This window comes from Stegodyphus dumicola, chromosome 9 (genome assembly GCF_044657685.1).
Source record: "Stegodyphus dumicola isolate Sdum_Otavi_A_Nest chromosome 9, ASM4465768v1".
NCBI lineage: Eukaryota > Metazoa > Arthropoda > Arachnida > Araneae > Eresidae > Stegodyphus > Stegodyphus dumicola.
In genome coordinates this window covers 150,489,437-150,516,356 of record NC_140776.1, presented here as the reverse complement: position 1 = coordinate 150,516,356, position 26,920 = coordinate 150,489,437, and the positions used below count along the sequence as shown (strand labels likewise).

At 32.6% G+C, this 26,920-nt stretch overlaps 1 protein-coding gene across 2 annotated transcripts in view; it reads right to left on the bottom strand.

Annotated features, from left to right (window-relative positions):
• Window positions 1-26,867, bottom strand: part of Rae1 (ribonucleic acid export 1) — a 37,519-nt gene extending 10,652 nt beyond the window's left edge. For both annotated transcript variants that reach the window (XM_035375224.2, XM_085824226.1), the window contains exons 1-9: window positions 26,719-26,867; window positions 26,403-26,600; window positions 20,366-20,458; window positions 10,350-10,436; window positions 7,181-7,267; window positions 6,477-6,548; window positions 6,260-6,367; window positions 4,376-4,552; window positions 2,866-3,060 (exon numbers count right to left, since the gene is read on the bottom strand). In XM_035375224.2, coding sequence (XP_035231115.1) covers window positions 2,866-3,060; window positions 4,376-4,552; window positions 6,260-6,367; window positions 6,477-6,548; window positions 7,181-7,267; window positions 10,350-10,436; window positions 20,366-20,458; window positions 26,403-26,591 — 1,008 coding nt within the window. In that variant the 5' untranslated portion in view covers window positions 26,592-26,600; window positions 26,719-26,867. The remainder of the gene's footprint in view (window positions 1-2,865; window positions 3,061-4,375; window positions 4,553-6,259; window positions 6,368-6,476; window positions 6,549-7,180; window positions 7,268-10,349; window positions 10,437-20,365; window positions 20,459-26,402; window positions 26,601-26,718) is intronic.
• Window positions 26,868-26,920: the final 53 nt, after the last annotated feature.

Here is a 26,920-nt window from a genome sequence, read left to right as displayed (position 1 = left end):
GCCTGTCTGCTTGCCTATCTACCTAGCTAGGTAGCTAGTTAGTTAGTTAGTGAGCGCACATGTGTGTGTGTGTGTGTGTGTGTGAACAATAATTGTAATGTCAAATTAAAAAATACTGTTCGCATTGAAAAATTAATCTTTATGGTTAAATACCTGCAGACAGGATAAAAATATTTCTTAAATAAATTTTTATATTTATATTATGTTTTTAAGAGCAGCAAACAGAATAATAATTTATAAACAGCAAACATATCTTAATGTCACGTAGCAAAAGAAATAAAAACAGTGGTCATAATCTGGCACAGTTGTTTGGCACCTTTTTCTATTAACAAAGAATATCAATAAAATCCCCCCCCTTTTTTTCCCCAGGATATTATTTGAAAATAAAAAACACATGAATACAAATTTGTAATTCCAATTTTTTAGATAACAGGTTATAAAATGCTCGGTTTTCAGTAAAAGGGGTGTGTGCCTGCACTTCTTGGCACAGTTTTCTACTGCAGCTCATTCAGTCACACAAAGATATCAATGAAGAAAACCAGATACTACCAACCACTTGTTTCATCTGCCATTACACTCATAGTTTGAAAAGCAAACTTTATGAATAAAAGGTTATTTCTGTTAGTTTCTCCTTTCTTCACATAATGGAATTCCACATATTTGATTTCATTACATTAATGCTTCTGTTTATTTGCAGCTTCTGTTAATATCTTTATTTTTTTATATTATTATCTTTCAGACATTTTCCAGAAGCTGCAGCTTACCAATGAAGATTAATGAGGGGACTTTGTCTAATAAGCTTTTCGATCTGAAAAAAATCGTACTGATATACTTGCCAGCTATTGCTTATTCATCGTCAATGTAAATTTCAATGCACCTCTTCCATTCTATGCATTCTTTAGTTGCAAACTATTGAGATAATCAAATATCTCTAATGCTGTAAACTGATTTGAGATCTCCTTTCAGAATAAGTTAAGGAAACGCAGATTATAGTGTACAGATGGGAATTTGAATATTGTTGCTCAATAAAACTCAATCTTATTTTCTGAGACAATAACAGCTTCAAGTATTTAGCTTCCAGAAAGCATTTCCATATTTATTACTTTGAATTACAACAGCTATAGTTCTATATAATACTTCTGGCTACAATTTGTTTTCCCAAATGAAATAGATTTTTTTAGAATATTTTTCCCTGTGCTTCTTTCTGCAATTAAAATAATTTAATACGTTTGTGGGTTTGATCCACACGCATGGATTCAAAAGGCATATTTCTATTACCCACTAGGGGCTCTGACAAAAAGATGGTAATTTCAAGCTGGCACATATTTAACCACTGTGTCTAGTTATTCCAAAGTTAATTTGGTCAAAAATAATTATTACATGTTAACAAGTGGTTCATGAACAGAATGCTTTTTATTTATTTCGAACAAACTTGCAGTGTGTTTTGTGGCTATGTTGGTGACTTCACGATGTTTTATTACGAGAATATACGAATTTAATGGCATGCCTCTTTTGACTCAGCATACAGGCACCTATCCACATGCACATAAGCTAGTCTGATCTCTGTCAAGCATATTAGGTCAATAACTCAGCCAGTTTTAAAATTTGGCAGGAAATAAGTAAATTAGAGCTTGCAAATTCATTCTCATATCATAGTACTCGGTCTAAAAACCTAGTTCATTTATCCTCCAAGTAAAAAACCGCTATTTCTTCAAATATTACATTCGTGTATTTTTCACATTTCATTTCTTTCACATTTTCTCTATACATATAAATATTCTATTTGCGATTATTAAAATTCACAATTATTTTGAAATTATTTTTCATGTTCATTCTTAACAAAAATACACTAATGAATTAACTTGGAATCATAATTTATCATTTATTTTGCATCATGAAAATATTTAAAATGTACAAACATTCTGAAAAACATTTGTAGAATTTTTGTTGCACTAATTAAAAGTACATATTAAAAAAAAAAAAGCTATTATATTTGCATGGAAACTTAAAAATAAGTGATTTTTTAATGGATTAAACAATAAAACATCAGATTTTTAACTCCCATGAAGAAAAAAATCTTCTCTCCTCCACATGGATTGGTTTTATTTGGTTTATTTAATTACGGCAAAGCACACTAGGGCTAACTGCCTAAAGGGAGGGATGCCTTCGTGGAGGACTTTCTAAGGGAAACTGGCTCGTATACGTTACACATGGGGAAAACCATGAAAACACCCATGCAGCCAGCCCATTCACGGGATTCAAACTCGGACCGAACTACCAGTGTTCAGCGACTTTACTGCTCGGCCGCTGATGGGAGCGTTGAGACATGGAATCCCAGCCGCTTTGAAGGAAAGGAAGAAACCATGGAGCCGTTTTTGTTTAAAATGACCTCTGGAGTCAGTTGAAATGAATGTAACTGAAATCATACAACTAAAGGAAACAGAGAATGGCGGATGAAAAGTGAAATATCATTTCTCTTTTCCTCTGAAATTAAGAGGAAAAACTAGTTTAAAATAAATAATATATATATACAAATTTTGTTTGTGCTTAGAATTATTATTCATATATCCGAAAAGTCTTTCACAAGAATCATTCTGACTTACAAATGTTTTCACAGGAATGCTCTAATTTTGTGAGGTAGAGGAAACCCTGAGCTCTTTATAAGAACTATTAATACTTTATTAAGCAACTAGATGAAGAGTTGCAGATGGGAATGTTTAATTTTTACAACTGTTCATATGCATAATTTATATTCAAGTACCATTAGATTATAAAACAGCAATTACTGAAATTATTTCATTTTTCATACAAAATTTAATCAAAACTCAAATTAATTGCAGCTTTTAAAAAAGAGAAAACAACCACCTTAGACCAATCATAGCTGACTGCATACGCAAATATTTCTCCACGTGCATTAAAGCAGCATCGTGTTATTGGCTGATCCATTTGTTCTGACGTTCGTAGTTTCGTTCTTGCATCCTTGTCCCAGAAACTGAAACGTCCATCAGAACCAACAGTTGCGAGTGTGCCATGCACAGGATGAAAAGCTATATCATTAACCTTAAAAATATAAGAACAAAAATTACATTCTGGAAAATTAAAATGCTTTATAGTTAGTTTTCTATTCCATTATATTAAAATAAGTTCAAATTATTTTAAAACTCATACAAAGTAGTTGTCACAGAACTAGTTTTTCATTACAAGTGAGCCAAGAAGTAAACAAATTTAAAGACCAATTTTCAAAGCAAACATTTTAGCAAAATTATGTAATTTCAAGCATCATGCCCAAAAAAAATTACCCCCTGCCCCCCCCAAAAAACAGAGGATGATACATGCATCATGCATAAAATTACCCCCTGTCCCCCTTAAAAAAAAATAGAAATAGAGGATGATATAAAAAGTAGTTTGAACAATAGATCAGAAATCCAACAAAATTTGAGAAATATTTTAAACAAAGGTTTAAAAAAAAAAAAAAAAAAAAAAAAAAAAAAATCAAATAACTGCTGCACTATTGTAAACTAAATTTTTCTGTTCAGTTAAAATGAAAATTGAAATAATAGTACCTCATAATTAATCTTGAGTGTCACAGCTTTTTTGATCTGTTAAATAAGTGTATTAACCAGCATTTATGTATTAAATTTGTATAATTAATTATTTCACTCTGTACTTTCATAAACTTCTATTCATTATGATAATATTTAGATTATTAAAGAAAATGAGGAAAGCCAATATTTTAAATGCTAAGGTAATACAGATCAAATGGCAAAAATTCTCAAGATTTTTGGTAGTCAATCACACAGGGGTTGAAACTGAAAATTAAACTATCATTTCCATCTGACTTTCTTCCATATGTCAGCAAAATTATTTATGGTATCTGGTAAGAGCAAAAATAACAACTATATGAATCATGCCAAAAATAAACTGCTAAACAAAGTTAAGAAAATGCATAAAAGAAAGTATTAATATAATTACATATTAATTTGATAATTTTCTGTTACCTTAATAAATTAATAATTAAACAAAAAGTTCATTCATCAGGTAATTTTATGAATTTTATGGTTTTCACACCCAGCAAATAAACACTCCAAGAGAAATAGTAATAACATATCTCAAACACGTAAGTCCCAATAAAGCTTTTCAAGCAATTTTTCGGTCCCTAAAAATGACTGTATAAAAATATTAACTATTTAATATTGTGGTCTTAAAAAGGATTCCATATGAAGATTGCTAGTTCTTATTTTTTAGAGGAGAAAGGGGTTTTAAAAATGAACAAAGCAAAACAATAATAATTACATTTTCAGAATTGTTATAATTAAAATACACACATCTGTTTGGATATATGAAAATAGAAAATAAGCTAAAATGTCTGACATACAGCAAAGATGTCTTGATAGCCATTTGAAGTTCCATTAGAACGATGACATTTAAAAGTAAAGTTGTCTTTTGGATTTTGGGGGTTGACATATTGAATAGCAACTCGTCCTTCAACACTACCAAGTGCAAAGCCACACGGAGCAGATTTCTTGTCCAAAAATATTGACACAGAACGATGCTAAAAAAACAAAATAAAACACCAATTTGAATATGGAAAATACATATATACAACTATAATTAGGAGTAAGGATGTAATTGCAATGAAAAAGAATTTACACAACCAAGAACTTAGAACCAAAACCATTTTTTTTAATAAATATAATTTTAAAACTAGCTATTCAAACATACATTTTTTTAAAAAAAAGTTCTGAAAGCAAAGACACAACAAATAAAATTAAAAGATGTAATAGATTTTTTTTTCTTCAAATTTTTAAATATTTAAGAATTTACTCCATTTTTCTCTCAAAAGATATCTATTCCAATCCAAAACTGGAAAAATATATCACTGCAAAACAAGGCAGTGTATAGCAAATACATACCTATCATTTTACAAATAATGACCATGAGCTATATTTTATTTTAACAATTGCAAAGTGGGGGGAGGTAATCAATCCATTTCATTACCTTAATACTAAGCACATTTACTAAAAATTTTTAATAAGTTAACAATAATAGCAAAACCCATAATTACACAGAAATTTTAATTCTACACAGTGTTTTTCCTTTTTTGTTTTTCTAATTACACGAAGCAAATTTTGTCTTCTAAATAAAACAGAATTTTAAGTAAAACTATTAGTTTAAAAAAAATCTTAAAATGTGATCACATTTTAAAACAGGGATTCCCAAAAAGGTTGGTATGAAGCTCTTGAAGATCGATGATGATCTAGGGCTTGATATCCAAATATGCATGGGCAACTGATTGGCAAAAATGAATATAAACTGACTACAAAAAAGGATTATTAGTCCAAAAGGTCCCCCCCCCACACACACAAAAAAAGGGGGGGACGGACGGACGTAAAACTTCCCAGAAGACATATTGCTTAATACAAGCTATTTGCAAAATTTAGAAATCTGCATGTTTGAACCAAATGTAAAACTGAAAATTTGAATGTACCAATGCGTCTTACAGAATTACTAATTTACAATATATCACAGTTTAGCAATTACATCAAATATCTTTGATCTTGATATTATACTCTAAGAAGAGCTGATTACATTGGAGGGAAATGTTCAAGCACAAGTTTTCTTCAAAACACACTTGAACACTAAGTTTTGGAATTTAAAAGGCTTCAGAAAAATATGCTAAAATAAAAGTTGCTACCAAATATTGTCAATAACTTTTTTTGTTCTTATCAAGCAGAAACAGGCTTTAGACAAGTTGGTAATTTACTAAAGAAGCAAGAAACAGGTTGAGTGTTTTTGAGGTGATTTAAGAATCAAGTTAAGCATCTTAGCAAAATATTAAAATAATTGCAACACTATATCAAGTGCAGCCCTCACATTAATTAAAATAAAGACTTTTGTGCAATTAGAATCTGTAATTTTGTTTCTGAAAACTTGTTTATATTTGTAAAATTAATAATAATAATAATAAACTAATAAACAATTTTTTCAAAACCTTTATTCCTAGTTAATAATTCTTATCTTAAATTTATTTGTATTATAATTTATGCGGCATGCTGCACATTATAGAGAATAATATGAGGAGGTTGATGAAGAAAACCATTCTTTTCAGGGGGTTGATGCAAGAAAAGGTTGGGAATCTCAGATCTAAAAATACTTATATCAGCTGCATATATACAATAGTATAACACATATATACAAATTATTATATAACATATACTCAACTTATATATAATAATTAAAATCTAGATCATTAGGATACCTGATATTTCAGGGGGGATTCTATTTTCTTAAATTCTTGGGGCTGTCCTTCAAGCTGATAAACAATAATGCCCCTACCAGCTGTTCCTACTACTGCCATGGGATATACCTTTAAAAAAAAAAAAAAAAAAAAAAAAATTAACTCGATATATTTTACACAAACATGTAGCATTGCACATATTTTACACAAAGCAAAATTCAAAGACTAAACTGCTTACCACATCTGCACAATAACAACGTTCTGGTAAGTTAATAACTAACATAGGATTAGGGGTCCTTGTGTCCCAAAACTGTAAGAAAAAAAAAAAAAAAAAAAAAAAATTAAACCATGTAAAACATCACACTTATTTAAAATCAGAACAATTCAGAATTTGATTTTAACAATACTATACATTAAATTCAATATTTCCTTAAAAGTTTTATAAATAACCAAAATTATTTTTTCAATATGATACATCAAATCTTTTTTAAGAATTTCATATAAATATTAAAAAAAAAAAACCATTTTTTAAAACAATAATATTTGTAAAATTAACTTATGCTAAATTTAGAAAGGATAAAATAATTTAAATAAGAAATTAAAAGATTAATAAATCATAAAATACTAAAATTTTTATTAAACATATAAAGAATTTTGCACATTATTAGAAAATTTTATTCCAAACAATTGTACACCATTTTTATCACATCAAAAATTTTTAATTTGAAAATTTGATTTTCCAATGAATTATATTCTTTCTAAATTCAAATTATTAGATAATCTACAAATTTAAACAAAACCAGATAGCATCATCAGTTAACAATTTAAATCAAGAAAGAGTGAGAAAATGCATCAAAAAATGGGAAGTAAACATTTTAAAAAAGGGAGGAGGGAGACTATGAGATTTAACACTGCTATAGAGACATCCAAATGCTTGCTTACTTTCAAGGTTTTATCCCAGCTACCTGTCATAATACATGAATAATTAGATGCTTTTATCCAATGTACAGTTTTAACAGGTGCATCATGCTGAAAAAAGTATAAAAATTATATTGTTACAATATTTTTTATTAAAAATATAAAATTTTTAACAAAGAAAAGTTAGTTGGCAAAATTTAATAAAGCAAAAATAGATGGTAAGAAATACTGAAGCTAAATCTAATGCTTAAAAGGAATAAACTGCCTAAAAAACAATAACAACAAATAACTATTCTTTTAACACATGCAACAATACATTTTTTTTTCAATAATTAAAAAACATGACTTGAATACAGCATTTGATACCCATAAATAAATGTACAAAAAATAATTTGGCTATTGCAGTTCTTATCTCATTTATTAGTTTAGGCATTATTTACTACAGTTCGTGTGAAAAACTTTACACAGACTTCACAAACTAGCTTATTCACACTACTAATATATTATTACTTTTTAATAAGACACATACAGCAACTTCCATATGCACTTATAAAAATGCATTAAATGCAAATGAAGGCTATCTGTATGTTATTTTCAATAAATAATTATGCAATATTAGGCTGTTCACAATGTAATTTCGACTTTTATATACAGATGGCATTCTATTCTTTTTTGAAGAACTCCTACCATTTTTAGCATTTTGCTCCACTGAACATTTGATAGATGCCACTCCTGGCTTATTTCAAAAGTAAATTGTATGTTATTTTATTTACATCTGTTACTTTAGTGCCAGTCTTAACATCAAATGCAAACACGAACATTATTGCCATATTTAGCTTTTTTTTGAAATTTTTGTTTAGATTAAAAAGCTGCCAAGGCTCATTAAAGATATATGTGAAGTATACAGTATTAATTGTATAACAGAAAACACACATCAAAATTTCATTCTGGTGATTTTTTTCACTCAAAGATGTTCTGGTTGTTCAACTCAAGTCAAAGATGACAACATAAAAGCACTGATCAAAACTGCTAGAAACATAGTTGTATTAGAGATTGCTAAAAAGGTTAATGCAGCAACTAGAGCAGTTCATAAGCATATCATAAAAAGCTTGACTTACATGTTTCACATGAACTGAAAGAGATTCATTTCCTGCAATGCATCCACATCTGCAGTTCATGTTTGAACCACGATAAAATCAACAATTATTTAAATGAATTATCACACCTACTCAAAAGCGGATTGTAAAATATTGTTATTTCAAAATATGGTCAAAATGTGATGAACCTGCTTCATCCATATCCAAAGTTGCTGTCTCTTTAAGTTATTAGTCTCAAAATGGCATTTTGTGATGTTTCACTATAAATGGCAAATTACTTTTTAAATTGTTGCCACCAAATGTTATAGCCCTGTGTTATATCTAAAGAAAATAAATAATGAAGAATGTGCAAGAATGTATGTGTTTTTTGCATTGTGAAAAAACAATGGTACCTAGAGCCGTCAAATTTTGAATTAATGTAATCCTCCACCCAAACATGGGAACCTGAAAACCCAAATTTTGAATTTGCTTTATTAGCTATTTCACATTTTGTAAAACTTTAACGAACTTTTGATTAACAAACTCAATGATTTCAAAGTGAGCAATGGCAACACTGTACAGAAAAAACACTTTTATCTATACCACATGAGACTGTGTATCAAAACTCTAAAGGTATGCAGTTTTTAAATATTTTGTGGTACTGCTGTTGAACTGAATTTTATGTAATTCAGGTGTGAAGAACAGGATAAAATAAATAAAGGTAACCCACAAAATGTTAAAAAAAGACCCCTTTGGGCATAATATAAAATCTAAAAGCTTTCACATTTTATATTATGCCCAAATGGGTGTTTTTTTTTATCAGCAGCATCATTTTTATGGTAAACTTTTCTGATTTTATTTGCCTTCCCATGCTAAATCATGCCATCCTGCTAAACAAAAAATTACTTTTTATTTTGAAGTATATCATGCCCTTAAAGTTCATTTTCCAGCATCTTCACTTTTTAAGGTACTCAGTTATTTGAAATCAGATGTCACTAACAGAGGATTTTCTTCCGTGATCATTGATAAAGCCTTTAAAAATTTCCATTTTGTCATGAATTCCAAATCAGAAGTAATACGAATGACCTTGTCATCATTTCATTTTATCTATTATCAGTTATAAATTATGGGTTCTCCAAAATACATTATGTTTGTACATGAAGGAAACAAGGATAAAATTCCTTACTGTAAATATGATACAACAATTACATAAACACACAGTCATACATGTATAAATTTTCACATATTGTTACGTTTTTTTTCTGACACCAGTTGTTACGATATTTTCTTCCTTCACGTTCGTATGGGGTTCATGTGGATTTGGAGTGAATAACGACAACAGCGCTTGATGGAATATCGAAAAAACTTTATTTAACAATATTAATCAGGACAGCTCCAAAACACTTTTACAGTCATCGAAGATCTACTATAAACACGCTGGAACAATCAGCGACACAGCCTTCACACTGTCAGGCAATAACGGTGGAGACAGCTTCACTGCAAAGCACCAGAGTACAGCTCCCAACTCTGCTCGGTCATTCTCGGAACTCTCCACGCTACAACTCGCAATGCACTCAAAGACACACAGAGCACAGTTCCCGACTCTTCGGTTCAGTCATTCCCAGAGCTTAACACACTCCTTCAACGATGCACTAACTGCGATACACTAAGTGACTCTTCGATGCACTCAACGACTCACTTGGCACTTGCTGACCGACTCTCAACTCGATTGACTCCACACGGACTGAGTAGCTCGAGACTAACTATCTCGCACTTCTTTCCGTGTGTACCAGCAGGGTTTATATAGTTTTTGGTTTGTGTTCGAGAACATTCTGGGCTAAACCGGTAAGAATTTTTTCCCAAAGGTTCTCCATCCATCCATGGCATATTGCCAATTTTGTCACCAAATGGGCGATTTCTCGCCAAATGTGGCAACTTTGCCTTCCCTTGACGCCACCGCGCCTGGACATTTCGTAACAATATATAATACTCCATTCTCCTCATATTCATAGAAAAAATTAATGAAATAATAATAATTCATGCAATTAAAATTTCTTCTAAAAACGCCACATAATTTATAAATTACGTTAAATGGAAAGTTAAAATTTATATAATACCTGTGCCACAGGAATTGCCTGGTTGCTGTTTAAATCCCACATTTTAACTGTTTTATCACAAGATGCAGAAAATACTTTGGATCCATCCTGAAATTAAATAATCTAAATAAAGCATAGAAAATTGCTATAGTTTATGAAGAATACAAAATTATCAGCCAGACCACATTTAAAATATATCTTTACATTTCATGATGTTTAGAGATGCTTTAAATATAGAGTAGATGTAGAAGATGAAAAAATTTAAATAACATGTAAACAATAAACATTTACTAAATGATTCAGTAATAAGGTACAAAATATATAACATTAGAAATATTTTTTATTAATTACTCTAAAGCATTTTTGAATTCTATATTAAAGTTATAAATGCTTATAAAAGTTACAAATAAGTTCATAAAAATGAGGATATTAAAAATAAAATAAAGATTCAAATTATTAAGAAATGTGTTTATAGATTTTAAATTAGCTTATTTGGTTACACAGTTTTTGGTTGATTAATTCAAAATATATTTAATTATAAACCTTACTTTTACAAATAGAATGTAGTGAAGCAATCATTGATTGATTAATTTAAAAAATAAAGACCTTATGTTTCGTAAAATAGCAACACCAACTGAGTACTGCAAGGTTATGTCGAAGACAAACATCCTTTGTACACACTGATTTAAAAATTTAAACCATCAGAATAATTTTCATAACTGCTCACAGTTTTCACTATATTCATCAAAGCACTATAATTTTAATTCAAAATCATGAACCATGACCATAATCATTCTGCTAAATCTGCTAAACCCTATCATTTTGCTAAATTTTATACCTGATTCTTAGTACCTGTGATAGGGTAGAGGGAGCTACTTCCTCGAACTTCAAATACGTATCGTATATTCTTATATATAAAAAGCCTACATTTCATGCAATAACAATGTATGCCATATGGATGATAGTATAGCTTAATAGAACAATTAATGGCCTGTGGAAGGATTTTCTTAACAATATTTTGGTACTTTCAAAATGTCTGTAGCCCTTCTGAAAAGTCACAAAAAAATATTCATGAGGCAAAGCATCATGTCATCAATATATAATCTTTTGCAAAAAAAACGAAGCACCATGAATGAAGTGGTTGTTTTTGATGAAATTGAATATGTGTATAGCTCATACACAGATACTAAAATAATTATAAAATCACGGTCATAGTACCTGTTCACGGCTTACAATCACCTATTGAATGTTCAAATTAGTAGTTGATCGAACCGCCCCTGGAGGCAATGCATGCTTGAATTCGTCGAGGCAAGGAGTAGCAGAGGTTCCTAATGTCATCCTACGACACATTCTGCCATGCCTTCATCAGATGTCGCTTCATATCTACGATATTTTATGGTGCCAGAATCTGGTGGCCTACCATGTCGCAGATATGCTCGATTGGTGAAAAGTCTGGCGACCTTGCTGGCCAAGGAAGAGTATCAACCGCATGAAGACAGTCCAGAGATATGCGAGCGGTCTGTGGCCTGGCATTATCCTGTTGGAAAATGGCCCCAGGATGACGTGACATGAAGGTTAATGCTACCGGCCAAAGTATGGTATCAACATATCGTTGAGCTGTTAAAGATGTACGGAGGATGACTAAAGATGACCTGCTGTTATAAGAAATAGCGCCCCACATCATCACAACAGGGGTTATTGGCTGTATGCCTTTGTAAAACAAAGGCTGATTGGAACCGCTTGCCCTGTCCTCTCCAGCAGTGCTCCGCAACCTTTTCTCACCTGCGACGCACAAAAAATCTTTCTGGAATTTCGTGGCACACCAAAGAGTTCCGAGTTATCAAGGAAGTGCTGAAAAAATTAAAATGCTGACACACTTACAATCACACACACAACCACACAACAGTGAAATATATAAAAACATTTAAAATAGACATTATTAAGGAAAAAAAATTGTCATTGTGTATTGAATACATGATAAAAAATTGCAAAATGTCAAATACATGTATTTGATTGCGACACACCTATATCCTACTCATGGCACACCGGTTGCGGAGCACTGCTCTCCAGACACAAACACGGTGGTTATCTGCTTCAAGATTGAAGCGGGATTCATCGCTGCAGATATACGATGCCAGTCTAATGGTAGCCATGATGATCGGCTGCAACACCACTCCAGACGACTCCGCAAAAATGTTCGAGGGTTAAAAACAAACGTCTTAAAGGCCTTTGTGAGCGTAACCCCTCCTCAGACAAGTGGCATGATATGGGGGACGATACCACGGGAGGTATAGACGTGGCTGTAGTGCATTGAATAGTCAGCAATAATACAGTTGGGATGGTTCAGTCCTGGCCCACCTTGCCTCGCATTTGTGCTCCTTGGCCTTCCAGGGCATTCATTTTGTCGGCAGTTTTCTTGTAGCAACCATTGCTGGCAACATCTTTGCACAGCAGTGCCTGTGCACTATCGGCAGCCTATTGCAATGTATAGACACCCAGCTTCACACAAACCTACAATGCGACCATGTTCGAAGTCGTTTAGTTGCCTGCAAGGTCTTCGATATCGTCGTAATGGCATCTTTAGTTGCTTCTTTACGGAATAACAATGGCAGCAACAAAAAAAGATAAATTTTCAGCCTCTGTTATTGCGCACTAGAAATGCACACTATGATCGCAATTCCTGTTCTTTTGGCTTGAAACTTTGATCATTTGTATGTTCGATCAAGATGTTTTTGCATATGAAATTTCGTCATGATTGCAAAAATTCCTTCTTGGTGCTTCAATTATTTTCCCAAAGGGTGTAGTTACGCAGCAACCCAGGTAAGCGCATATTACATGTTTGCTTTGGCTGGTATGTGCAATGCTCAAATTGATTGGGTGCTGTGTTGTGCAATTTTTTCTTTATTTTTTAAGCGAAAACCAATTCCTATTTATAGGGAAAGAACAATTGTGGAAAAAAAAAAAAAAGTTTCACAAAAAAGGTGTTTTATTTTAAGTGTTTCTGGCTTTTTAAAATTTACTGACTAATTGGTCTAGTATGGAATTCGTAGAGCACCACAATTTAAAAAATGGTTGTTGCCTTTGAAAATTATGTTTCATTCATTAGCTTGATGAAAAATTAATCAGCAACAAGCTAATGAATGCTCTCCAAAGTTGGCAATGAGTTTATGACTTTTCAATGGGGGACATGAATGATCAGAATACACAGATATTTTTAACATCGAATAGACATGATAGAGAGAACAAAATTAAGTCTCAACCATTATGTTTCATTAAACTACAATACCTTTATTCACACCACTTGGCTAATGTTGCCCTCACATAAAACACTTTATCTTTTATAGGAAACTGAGGCTAATCTTTGGAATATGGTAACAGGTAGTTTGGCGACATTTTGGTAAAGCGATAAGGGTTATTAGCTAGGACTTTAGCAGTGTACATGGATAAAATCAAGAGTGTGCGCAATGCCATTTTTGTGCAGTTCTGGGATGATTTTTTTTAAGTGAAAATAGGTCGACGTGTACGTGGATACCATGTATGTGCAATTCTTAAAAATGCGGCAAGCAGTTTGTGATTCTGCACTTTCTCCAAATTTCGCACCTAATCTTCGTCATGATTAAGCACTTTTGTTCCATAAAAGTTCTAGCATAAGCGTAATTCGGCTAGCAGATTGTTGGAAAAAAATGTCAAGTAAAAAAAAAAAAAAAAGCGTTTACTTCGTGAAAACACAATGGCATCCAAACAAAAACTAGCAGGTTGCTGTAGCAGGGTTGGGTCACCAAATTTTTGCCAAAAAATCGCCAAGTTACCATAATCCAAAGATTAACCCAAACTGAATCCAGTATGTGGTCATTCAGTATCACTCGTAATATTCATTTTTCAAATGAAACTTGCTTAACAAATTGAGTGACTTAAATTCACTTCCTGTACTTCCTAATAATTTAAATCTTTACTTTCTGATGCTAGAAATGCTTTTGGTGAAGCCTCCAAAACTTTTGGATTATTAAATTGCAGCGTATTTATCATTCATGCAGCATAGTAAGGTCTACTGTAACACAAAATACTCAATCTATGAACAAATTAACAAACTTAGCTATTTAAAAGTCATAAACACATTTCTCAATGCAGCAAACTTTCTTTAAGATTAGCAACCACGGTTCTGAAATCAGAATTCTGATTTTCTGTGGAGATAATCATCTTAGAAAATGTGACAATCAGGAATGGCAGTCATTGATTTGCATAATTTCTTTGCTCTATTCAAATTTTTTAATATGTACTAAAATGAAATACTGAACTAAAGTGCAGTGTGTTGGTTTTATTAACACAATTCCACTGATAAAGTTACCACTTTAGTACAAGGAAAAGTCTAGTCTCAAAATGAATTATCCAGTCACTCAATTTACAATTTTCCACTCAATTTACTTTCACTTTACTTTTCCAATTTTATTTAATAAGATGTTTAAGTTCTTATAAAATACATTATTTGATTTTTTTTTTTTTTTTTTTTTTTTTTTTTTTAAGAATACAGGGTTTGTACACACTCGTAGAAGACCAACAAATCTTCTGCAGTTTACGCAGTTCTTTAACAATTCATTCTATGACTGCACACAATGGCACACATTCGTGGTACTTAGACTGCGGAGTTAAATTATGTATAGTGTCTTTCCATTGACCCCTTAACTGCCACGGGCGTATATATATGCCTTGCTCAGACGATGCGTTAACTGCCCTGGGCGTATATATATGCCCTTCCAAACTACTATCATTTGCTTTGCGCTGCTACCCATAAAATTATTCGCAAAGCTTTGGAATGCAATACCACAATGACCTTTGATGCAAAAGCAAAGTTCAAAGTTATAAAGACATTTAACAGAAATAGCAATAGAAGCTCCCTAAGGTTATATACTGTGCAGACATAGAAGACAAAAGTTTTAAACTTAACCAATTTATTAACAATATATATAAAAATAAAAAATACAATAAATAAATTTAATCAACAACTGAAACTTAAAGAGTGTAACATTATAAAAAATTACATTTAGTTGACTATTCATTAACCCCAAGGGTTTTTCCTTTAAAGAATATTATACTATTAATGACACAGCAAATATATTACCTGATCTTTGAATACTGGCATTCAATACACGAAAAACATATCACAGAACAAAAACTACGCGATTATACGAATTTCACTTCATTATAAATAGGTCCATGCTTTTGGCCAAGAAGGCACCTGAAAAATTAAACTAAACCTTGAGCACGCTAGAACTGGCAAAAGCCGCTCACTGTAGATGCTCATGAGAGATCACAGCTTGGAATTTATCGCTGCCAAACCACTGAAGAGGTTGCCGCCCACAGCAGTTGCTCATCGGAAATCACAGCTTGGAATTTGACGTCCGTTAATTTTAATTTTGGAAACAGGATGCCGCCCACGGCAGTTGACCACCAGGAACTACAACTTGAGATCTATCACCGCCGAACCATAGAAACACAATGCTGCCTACGGCAGTTGCTCACATCGTAGCCACTTTGCAGAACCCAGAAAAAATCATCATGGACCAGAACCATAGTACTTATCGCTGGACCGCATGCATCGCAATAACGTCTTGTAATGAGCGCTGGAACGGCGCACCAAGGAGCAAAGAAACAGGAACAAGAAGGCCTAAGCCATTGCCATGAATTTTGGTTAAGACGAGTATTCGACCCAAGGGCCTTTGCTCCTAGAGCAATGCGAGATACTTATACCTGAAGTACACATGACGTCATCTTATGGTAGCCAATCAGCTGTCGGCACGACTCAACTTTCCATATGACGTAACATCAAGTTTTGTTTTTGCATCTTAATTAGGCTGGAACAGTCCGTTCTTAATACAAACAGTGGTAGTGAAAAAGAAGTAGAAGTATTTGCTATATCCCTTTAAAATAAGAACTAAACCATATGTAAAAGTTAGAATTATTTCAAAGAGGTGAGATGATACAGAAAAAGGGTTAAAATAGGTCATATTTACCAACAACCTTGACAAAGTATGCAAAAGAGCATACTATTTGAGAGAAGAGTGGGGAGAAAATAGAGAGAGGGGTGTGTCTAAAGCGGTGAAAGTAATGACTGCGCGGCATCGGCTGATGTTGTTTGAGTAAAACGTATTTTTTTTATTCTGTGTTCTCCATTTTTGTTTACTTTTTGTAGTAGGTTCCAGGAATAAAGAAAGATATAACAGATGTTTCAAACCCATTTATCTTTTTTGAATTATTTTTTGATGAACTGCTCGTGCTTCATATTGTTATTGAAACTAACCGTTTTGTAGATGAGTATATGAACCAACACCTTGTAAACGAAAAATCAACAACAAAATTGTGGCTTTCAACCAGCTCAAAAGAAATATATATACGAGGGCCATCCAGGAAGTAGATTATGTTTCCGTCTGTGTCCGCTAGGGGCGGGGCTAGCGCGGCCATCTTGGGGTCAGAGCGTTGCGCAGCTCAGTCTGCATCTAGCCGTGCTAGTGAGAGGTTCGTGCTGTGCTCCGTTCAGATACTGTGACGGTTTGAAATGTCTGCGTTAATTGAAAATCCCGTGAGCTGCGAGGTGCGCTCAGTAATAAGGTTTCGGACTGCAAAAAACTGTAAACCGATAGAAATCTATCGGCAGCTTCGTGAAGTGTATGGGGACAACATTATCACTGAAGGTGGAGTGCGTCAGTGGGTCATAAGATTTCAAAATGGCCGAACCAATGTTCACGACGAAGATCGAAGTGGGAGACCCAGCATAGTGACCGCCGAACTTCTCGAAAAAGTCGATGCTAAAGTCCGTGAAAATCGAAATTTCACAATAACGGAACTTTCTTTGAGTTTTCCACAAATTTCGCGAAGTTTGTTGCACGAAATCATCAGCGAAAAGCTTGGTTACCACAAGTTTTGTGCAAGATGGATTCCAAAAATCTTGACAGAGGACCACAAAAATCAGCGAATGGCTGCAGCGTTGAACTTTTTGGACGCTTACCATAAGGATGGTGACTCTTTACTCGATCGCATCGTTACTGGTGACGAAACATGGGTGAAACATGTGAACTGTGAAACGAAATTGCAATCAATGCAGTGGGGGCACACAAGTTCTCCCCAAAAACCCAAGAAATGCATGCAAACAATGTCGGCAAGGAAGATGATGGCGACTGTTTTTTGGGACAGAAAAGGTGTAATTTTGGTGGACTTCCTGGAAAGAGGCACTACAATAAACTCTCAAAGGTATTGCCAAACTCTCCAAAAACTCAGAAGAGCAATTCAAAACAAGCGCAGAGGAATGTTGAGCTCTAAGATCTTGTTGATTCACGACAACGCCCGGCCCCACACGGCAAATGTCACTCGTAAAGTTCTTGAATCTTTTAAGTGGGAGTTGTTTCCTCATCCGCCGTACAGTCCCGACCTGGCACCGAGCGACTTCCACTTATTCCCAGCAATGAAGAAGTGGCTGGCTATGCAGCGTTTTGATGACGACGCACAGCTGCAAGAAGAGGTAACGAAGTGGTTGAAGGCGCAAGCGGCCGAATTTTTCGACGAAGGAATTTCCAAGCTCGTACATCGCTACGATAAATGCCTTAATTTGTATGGTGACTATGTAGAAAAGTAGTATTTGAGTGTGGCTTTCATCTGTATATAATAAAATTTGTTTCCTATACTTTGTTTATTTTTTTATTCCAAAACGTAATCTACTTTCTGGATAGCCCTCGTATTTTTTAGGCATACTGATTTCGCAAAGTATAACACTGAAACCTAATATTACACTTTACTGGTCTAAAAATGAATTGATCGAAACTCCATTTTAGGGATCCTTTTTATTATACTTTTACTCAAAACATTAAATTTTGTACATTCATTTTTTTTCTTTTATTCTTTATTTTGTGAAAGTAAAACTTGCACTTATTTTCCCCCCAATACATCGCATAACTACATGAGCCTATGTGAAAAGCCGTGGCACTGGGAAATGAGTTTTGCACATTTTCCACAGCAGTTAAGGGGTTAAAGAGAACATATTTTATCATAGATAAGCTCTTTCAGATTCCCTGTCCTTTTAAAAATCAGCTAACTTTTAATTACAATTAACAATAAAATAAATTTCTAAAGATAATTATGAAATATTGAAAAGACACTCATATAGGCATCTATAATTATAGCCAGCTTAGCTTTAATTTTTTCAGTTTTGTTAGCTGAAAATAACACAACATTTTTATTTCTTAATGATCCTGTATTGTAATTTAGATTAGCAATAAACTTCCATCACATATAAATGTCACTATCATCAGCAACTAACAGGACACTTATTGAAGGATTTTATGCTGATTAACCAATTATCATAATTTAAAGCTTTTCTATAGCTATTCTTTCTGCAGTCCTCACCAGAATGCAAATTACTTGTACATCTGAGGGTTGAGAGTTTGGATGTTATAGAACTTCTGGCAGTTTCATTTGCAATCAAGTCTTTTTGCCAGCTCTGCTAAAGTTTATTCCAGCTTTAGCCATTTTGCTATTTGACTTTAAAAACACGCCATTACTTCAGCAAGGTTAAGTATGGTAGGTCAGTCAGAAAGTTTGTTGCACTACTGCATAAATATGTTTCATCTAAGACTATTTGGATGACACTGTGTGGCAACACTTCAGACATGTACCTTTATTGCGTGACGTAGCAACTTCCCCCGAGCCAATTTTTCTGATAATCAGTCGCAAACATGTCTCGACAGCTGCAAATAACTTCCAAATTGGAAATGCGTGCAGTGATTCTTTTTTTCTTTTTTTTTTTCTTTTTCTTTTTTTTTTTGTGGGTAAAAAGGTGCAATTGCACTGAAATTTATGGTCAGTTGCATGAAATGTATGGTGAAAATGCAATGTCACATCAAGCTATTACAAAATGATGCAACATGTTTGAGAATGAACGTACAGGTATTGACAACACTGAGTGCAAGGGAAGACCGTCGACTGCAACAAATTCGGAAATCACTGTTCGCATGAATAATGCATTCTTCCAAACAGACACATAACAATAGACAAAATCTCAAATGAACTGGATATTTCTCATGGAAGCATGCATAAAATTATTGCCGATCACCTTAAATTTCGTAAAGTTTGTGCTTGATGGGTGCCACGTCTGTCGACGAAGGAACATAAAGGAAAGTGTTTTGAAAGTGCATTTGCATTTCTGCAACGTTATCAAATGGAAGGAAATGAGTTTTAGGACAAAATTGTGACTGGAGATGAAACTTGGATTCACCACTTCTCACCTGAAAAGAAACGCAGCTCGCTCGAGTGGAAACATTGCAGCTCCCCGACACGAACAAAGTGTCGAACTGTTCCATCTGTAGGAAAGGTGTTGATGATGCTGTTTTACAACAGAGAAGGCATGGTGTATACAGAGTTCATGCTAAAGGGTGCCACAATTAATGCATTTTCTTATTGTGAAACACTAAAACCATTGAGACAATCACTTAAAAATCAATATCCAGGTAAACTGTCAAATGGCATTGTGGTCCTGCATGACAATGCAAGACTGCATGCAGCAAAACAAACGTGTGACCTTCTGAAAAAGTTTAGGTGGGAAGTATGGAATCACCCTCCTTATAGCCCAGACCTTTCACCTTCTGACTTCCATGTACTTGGTCCCATGAAACAAGAACTTTCAAAGCGACGGTACCATTCGGATGCCGTGCAGCCAACAATGGTTATCGGACATTGGACAGATTTCTTTGCAGAAGACATCGAAAAACTTGTACTACGTCTCAACAAATGCTTAAATAACAGAGGTAATTACATTGAATGGAACTTTAAGATATAAATAAAGTTATTGTAAAATTTTTCTCCTGTTTTGTTTTCTTAGGCAATGCAACTAACTTTTTGACTGACCCTCGTATGTTTGTAAAAAGCAACACAAATTCATTCAAATATTAAACATAAAATTAAAAATGATACGCAAAGTTAAAATGATTTAAATATCTATTTATATATAAAATAATTTTTTATTTGATTTTATTTGCATCTCAAGAATTACTTACATCACTCCAAGCTACATCTAGAATAGATCCTTGGTGTGTCTGCTGAGCTTTAGGAATGGTTTGACCAGTATTTTGAACTTCCCAACATCTAACCTACATCAAAGAAATGCATAAATTTAAAAAATAAATTGACCACTATGTATGCATATATATATATATATTTGCTTTTGCCCTTGAGGCCAAGCAGTGCACCTTCTTTCTCATGAACAAAATTCATTCAAATGTTTTGTAATTTTTTAAACATACCTATTTATAAAATGCTAAGCAACAGATTTATGTATGCTCTCTCATTTATAATTAATGTTATACAGATTTGCCAAATTTTACAAACGTCTTTTAGTTTTCATTAAAATCTGTTCTAGTTTATTTGGTAGTTACAATTAAAAGACAATTTTCTTAACTAATATAACATTATTAGAATATTATTAAAATAATCAAATATATGAAAAAATAACAATGGAATAAAACAATTTTAAGTACTTATGTATTATCCCATCGACTGTAAAAGTTGCCTACCATGAAAATTGGCGTAGGTACCGCTCAAGTTGCACTGTTCATTTCTCCAGAATTCTGAAGGAATGGATGCTTCTTTATTCAATAAACAATTATTATTCAACACACTTTGTTTTTGCACTTTGCAAAAAAAGGTTTTTGTTGATTTCTGCTATTTTGTTAGGCCCTCTGATTTTACCAAGCTCTGTTTAGGATGTGCTCCTTGTTATTCGGCAAATAATCCACTGTTTGTTATTCAGTAGACGGCAGGTTTCAAAATTTTAATTATTTTGGTATTTATGTATTATCCTATCAAATGTTGGTGGAAATTTTGGCAACAGTTACCAATTGTTACTGTGGAATTCTAAAGGAAGTGGTCATCCATAACTACTGCTAAATCATGTTACCTGACCAGTCAGTGGGATAATTCACCTTACCGTAGGAGCTCCTTAATGGAATTAATTTTAATGCTAAAAAACAACGACACTCAGCACACAGCCTTGTGACACACTCTTTTTCGAAATAAATTATCAGATATCAGAAAATGTAACTTTACTTTGAATGTTCTGTCTGTGTGAAAACTGGTAGGTTATCATGAAGATAGCTACTATAAAAGTCTTGAAGTATGTTATATCTCCAGGTCTTACCATAGGCTTTCCCATATTAAAAAAAAGATGGAAACTATGCAGTTCCTTTTCACAATGGCTGTATTTAAAAACAAGCTGTTATCAATAGTTGATCAACCTCTTCAAAATTTGCTTTTCTAGAGAGAGAAAAAGGCAGACCATTTTACTCCAAGAGTTGGTAATTAACAATTCTTTTAATGATTTTGCAAAAGTAGCTGGTGAGTGTGATTGAGTGATAGCTGGTGAGATTCTTTAGGTCCTTACTTTGCTTTAATACAGGAATAGCAAAGTCTGCATTATATCTTTCAAGGTTGGAAGTGTCAAAGCATATTATGCCCCCTTCCCCGAATTAAGTTTGCAGGAAATGAATGTCTGGCAGTAGCTGCTGCTGCTAGATACTATGGCAAAAGCCTCCCACGCTGCTAATCATTCTACTAGCTTTTTTCTAGGATAGAAAACAAATAGTCATTATATATCTTTGTCAGTTTCCCCATACCTGTTTGCTCACTGTAAAAGATGTTTTTACAGAAACAAAATTCTTAAAATTTTAAGTAACTGAAAAAATTATAAGCAAATTTACTGGTAGTTGGATTTCAATATAGATGCAATTACAAAGAATAACTGTACAGACTTCGCACTAATACATATGGTTTTTCTCTTTCTATAAATGCCAACAATATAGTGAATTACTTCAAACAAACAATATAATTTGCTCTTCTAACAAATGAATTTATTGAAAACATTAAAAAAAGAGGTTGATATTCCAAATTTTTCTCTGTTCCCTAGAAATTGTTTCATTTTTAAATGGATATGCATACATGATTTCTAGAATTCTAAAGGCTTTTCTTTAGAAATCCATAGAAATTATCATACAAATGTCTTCAAAGCTTTGTTATTTCCTGAAGTAAAGAAGAAAGGTAATTTAGTAAAGAAATAAGCAACAACCAAGCAAATCTAGTGAAGCCACTACATTGAAGAAAACATGAACACACTTGCTTGGAATGCAGGAATGAAGAATATACTGACATATTGCTTAAAGTTTACAATTGGGTGCCCCTTGTTTTTTGGCGATTCTTTTTTGACGCCAAGAAGACAATTTCATGATGGCTGCTACACAAAACCAAAATAAGAAGTTAAAGAATTGCATAAACTCTGTGTCCATGTACACATCGATCTGTTTTCACTAAAAAAAAAAAAAAAAAAAAAAAAAATCCTAGAATTGCACAAAGTAAGCATTGGGCACAGCTTTAAATTTGTCCATTTACACATCAATCTATTTTTATTTAAAAAAAAAAAAAAAAAAAATCAGGAAGCTAAAACAAAGTTAAACTGTTATGGTAACCAGAAATGAGATTTCATCACCAAAATTTTACAAAAAATTGTCGCTGATTGAAGAGGCACCTAATTCCACACTAGAGCCGACATTAATCAATAAAAAAAAGCTTTTAAAACATCTGTTTTGCTAAGATTTTTTTTTTTTTTAAATTTTGATTTCATGAAAAGTTCAGTTTTACAAACAAACAGCTGATTAAAAAAACCTTTAATGATGCATTCTTATTGCTCACAAGGATAATTTTATACACTTATGATTAGCTTTCATGTGAAGAGCTTTGTTCACCTTAATCCCATCACAATTTTGTTCCTAAGGGTTCTGAGACATCTATGCATACAAATTAAAAAACAAGGAAGTGTAATTTAAAGGACTGTGAAGGTATTTCACAACTAGTTGAAAATCTTATTTCATATTTGGTACACATACAAAAAAAACTACACTTTTTATTTCACGAAAGCTCTTGTTCTGATTTACAAGTAGTAAACAGTTGATTACACACTTGTTAATTTATATTTAAATATAAATATTTGAACATTTAAAAAATCATATTTACCATATAAGAAAATATGGATAAAAAGTGAAACATGGGGTGCATGACAAATTTGACGATTTCATTGTTTGATTACGATCTTAATACGGTAATCATACTTTTTTCGCATTATTTTACTCACGTCCACAACATTGAAGGGCTAATCTTTAGAATATGGAAACAGGTAGTTTGGCGACATTTTGGTAAGGCGATAAAGGTTACTAGCTAGGACTTTAGCAATAATCTGAGAAGTACACAGTTCAAATCACAGATTATTTTGTCTCCGAGAAATGAGAGATCATGAGACATGTAATGTGACATTTTCTGGAAAATTCCAATTGTGATTTTAGCTAATAAGCACTTAGAAACGCTAAAGTGCAAGAATCGCCCACTTATTTGTTTGGCGCTTTTTACAAGAGTAAGAAGAATTGTCAATTTTCTTTGACTTTTTAAGTGAAAATAGGTCGATGTGTACATAGATAAAGTCGAGTGTGCACAATGCCATTTTTGTGCAATTCTGGGATGTTATTTTGGCTGATCTTTAGAATATGGTAACTGGTAGTTTAGCGACATTTTGGAGGCGATAAAGGTTACTACCTGGGACTTTGGTAATAATGTGAGCAGTACTCAGTTCTGATTATGCATTATTTTGTGTGAGGGAAATGAGAGATCATGGGATACGTCATGTGATATTAATGGATGAATTACGGTTCTTTAATCGGAAAAGGGGGGAAATCTGGAAATTTTGTATTTAGCTTTATTCTGTGTTGTGTGAAACAGTGTTGGTTAATTTTTGGATCCCATGGCCCTAACTAAAGTGAATTCGAAATGGGTATTTAGTGGGATTGAAAGGGGTAGTAATAAGTGTTTTTTTTTAAGTTCGTGCGATATAGAAGTAAAGATGTTTTATTAAGTTATTTATTTTACCTGGTACCTTGCTGTGAACAACTATAAGTATGATTTTAAAGATCCTGAAACAGGCACACATACGCTTGCTTTTTATTTAGCGGAAGAAATACGAAAAGTTTATCGGCCACGTAATCAAGATCCTGAAGAAAATTAGGTAAGTTAGTATTTTTAATTATTTGAGGATATTATTTTTATGGTATTGGAAAATTGTTATTAGCAATGATTTAGTTTAAAGTAATTAGGATTGTAAGCTAATTTTTATTAATTTAATGTATGTGCTTATTTATATTTAAGTAGTGTTTTTGAATTTAATTATATTATAATTAAATGATAGTTATTTTGTGAATTATATGTTTGTAGGAATTTGGTATGCGTTTTAGTGGAAGTAAAGGTGCATGGAAATAATTTAAATATTTGACACTAAGTATTTGTAACCATTTGTAATGTTTAAGGTATGAATTCGTTGGTGACGTTTATAATATAATAGATAATTTAGAGGTAAAAGTTTTTGGATATTTTATTCATTTTATACGTGGAAATGTTCATATTTGGAAAGGGTATATACTTTTTCGTTATTACATAATTTCATATATGTTCTTTTTAAAGGGTTTAAAGATTCAGAAAATTGTCGTGAAATTTTTCTAATTTATGAGAAAAAAGCAGTGTACATGGATATGGTGAACAGTGTGCGCAATGCCATTTTTGTGCAATTCTGGGATTTTTTTTTAAGTAAAAATAAGTCAACGTGTACATGGTTTAGTGATATTTTAATTAAATGATAGTTATTTTGTGAATTTTATGTTTATAGGAATTTGGTATACGTTTTAGTTGAAGTAAACGTGCATGGAAATAATATAAATATTTGACACTAAGTATTTGTAATGCTTGCGGTATGAATTCGTTAGTGACGTTTATAATATAATAGATGATTTAGAGGTAAAAGTTTTTGGATATTTTATTTATTTTATATGTGGAAATGTTCATATTTGGAAAGGGTATATACTTTTTCGCAATCAGGTAATTTCATATATGTTCTTTTTACCGGGTTTAAAGATTCAGAAAATTGTCATGTATTTTCGTGAAATTTTTCTAATTTATGAGAAAAAAAGCAGTGTACATATATAGTGAAGAGTGTGTGCAATGCCATTTTTGTGTAATTCTGGGATGTTTTTTTAAGTAAAAATAAGTCGGCGTGTACATGGTTTATGTGTATGTGTTATTTTGAAAAATGCGTAAGGAGTATGGTATTGTGCACTTTTTCCCAATTTTGCAGTGAATATTTGTCATGATTAAGCAGTTTTGTTAGGTAAAATTTCTAGCATAAGTGTAATTCGGCTAGTAGATTGTTGGAAGAAGTGTTCAGTAGATAAAAAGAAAAGAAACATGTCTTTACTTTGTGAAGACAAAATGGCGGCGGGAAAAAAAAAATAGAGGGTTGCTGTAGGAGAGTTGGTCGCCAAATAATCGCCAAGTTACCATAATGTAAAGATCAACCGTTTTTTTAAGTGAAAATAGGTCGACGTGTACATGGATACCGTGTATGTGGAATTTTTAAAAACGCGGCAAGCAGTTTGCGATTCTGCACTTTCTCCCAATTTCGCACATAATCTTCATCATGATTAAGCATTTTTGTTCCATAAAAGTTCTAGTATAAGCGTAATTCGGCTATCAGATTGTTGGAAAAAATGTTGAGTTAAAAAAAAAAAAAAAATACCTTTACTTCGTGAAAACAAAATGGCGTCCAAAACAAAACTAGCAAGTTGCTGTAGCAGAATTGGTCGCCAAATTTTCACCAAAAAATTGCCAAGTTACCATAATGTAAAGATTCACCCATTGAAGTTTCATGAAAATGCTTGCTCAGGGTTTTAGACAATAAAGATACCTTTAATGACTGAAGGATTTACTCATACGCATAGACTTGCAGTTCGATACTACATTGCGTTACATGACATACGTGTAACATTCAGACTTCCATTTCTTTTCAATAACAATATAAATAATTATAAATATATAACAATATATAAAGGGTTTTCATCTTGGCGCCGTTGCATTTTAAATACAAGAATAAAAAAATAAAGAATAATACAGCTACAATACCTGATTATCCCAACAAGCATAAAAAAATAAAGAAAAATACAGCTACAATACCTGATTATCCCAACTTCCAGCGATAAGGAAATTCTGTGGTAAAGATGCAGGACTGAAAGCTAAACTGCTAATTGAATCATCTGGAGGAGAAACAACTTCATAATCTTTCATTGGATTTTGAGTTGTTGTGGCATTCCCAAAAACACCTGTATTCGTGCCAAAGCCAGTACTAGTACCGAAAAGGCTCATTTTTATATTCTAAAATGTTATGGAAACAAATGAGAAAATTTTTATTATTTAAAAATCTCACTTCCTCATTCTAATATTAAGAATTACAGAACACACCTTATATTCCTGTGTTGAATATAATACTTACCTAATGACTACCAAGTACCAACTAACAAAACAGCTTCTCAACCATTAAAGTGAAACCTTTATTTATTACAAACATACAAAACGAATTTTCCGAATACAGTTTACTTGTGTTGCGGTTAGACTACACTTAGACAGTTAGAAAATTTATCGAACTTACGGCACGAAAATATTTATTTTTTAAAACTATGAAAAAATAATATTAA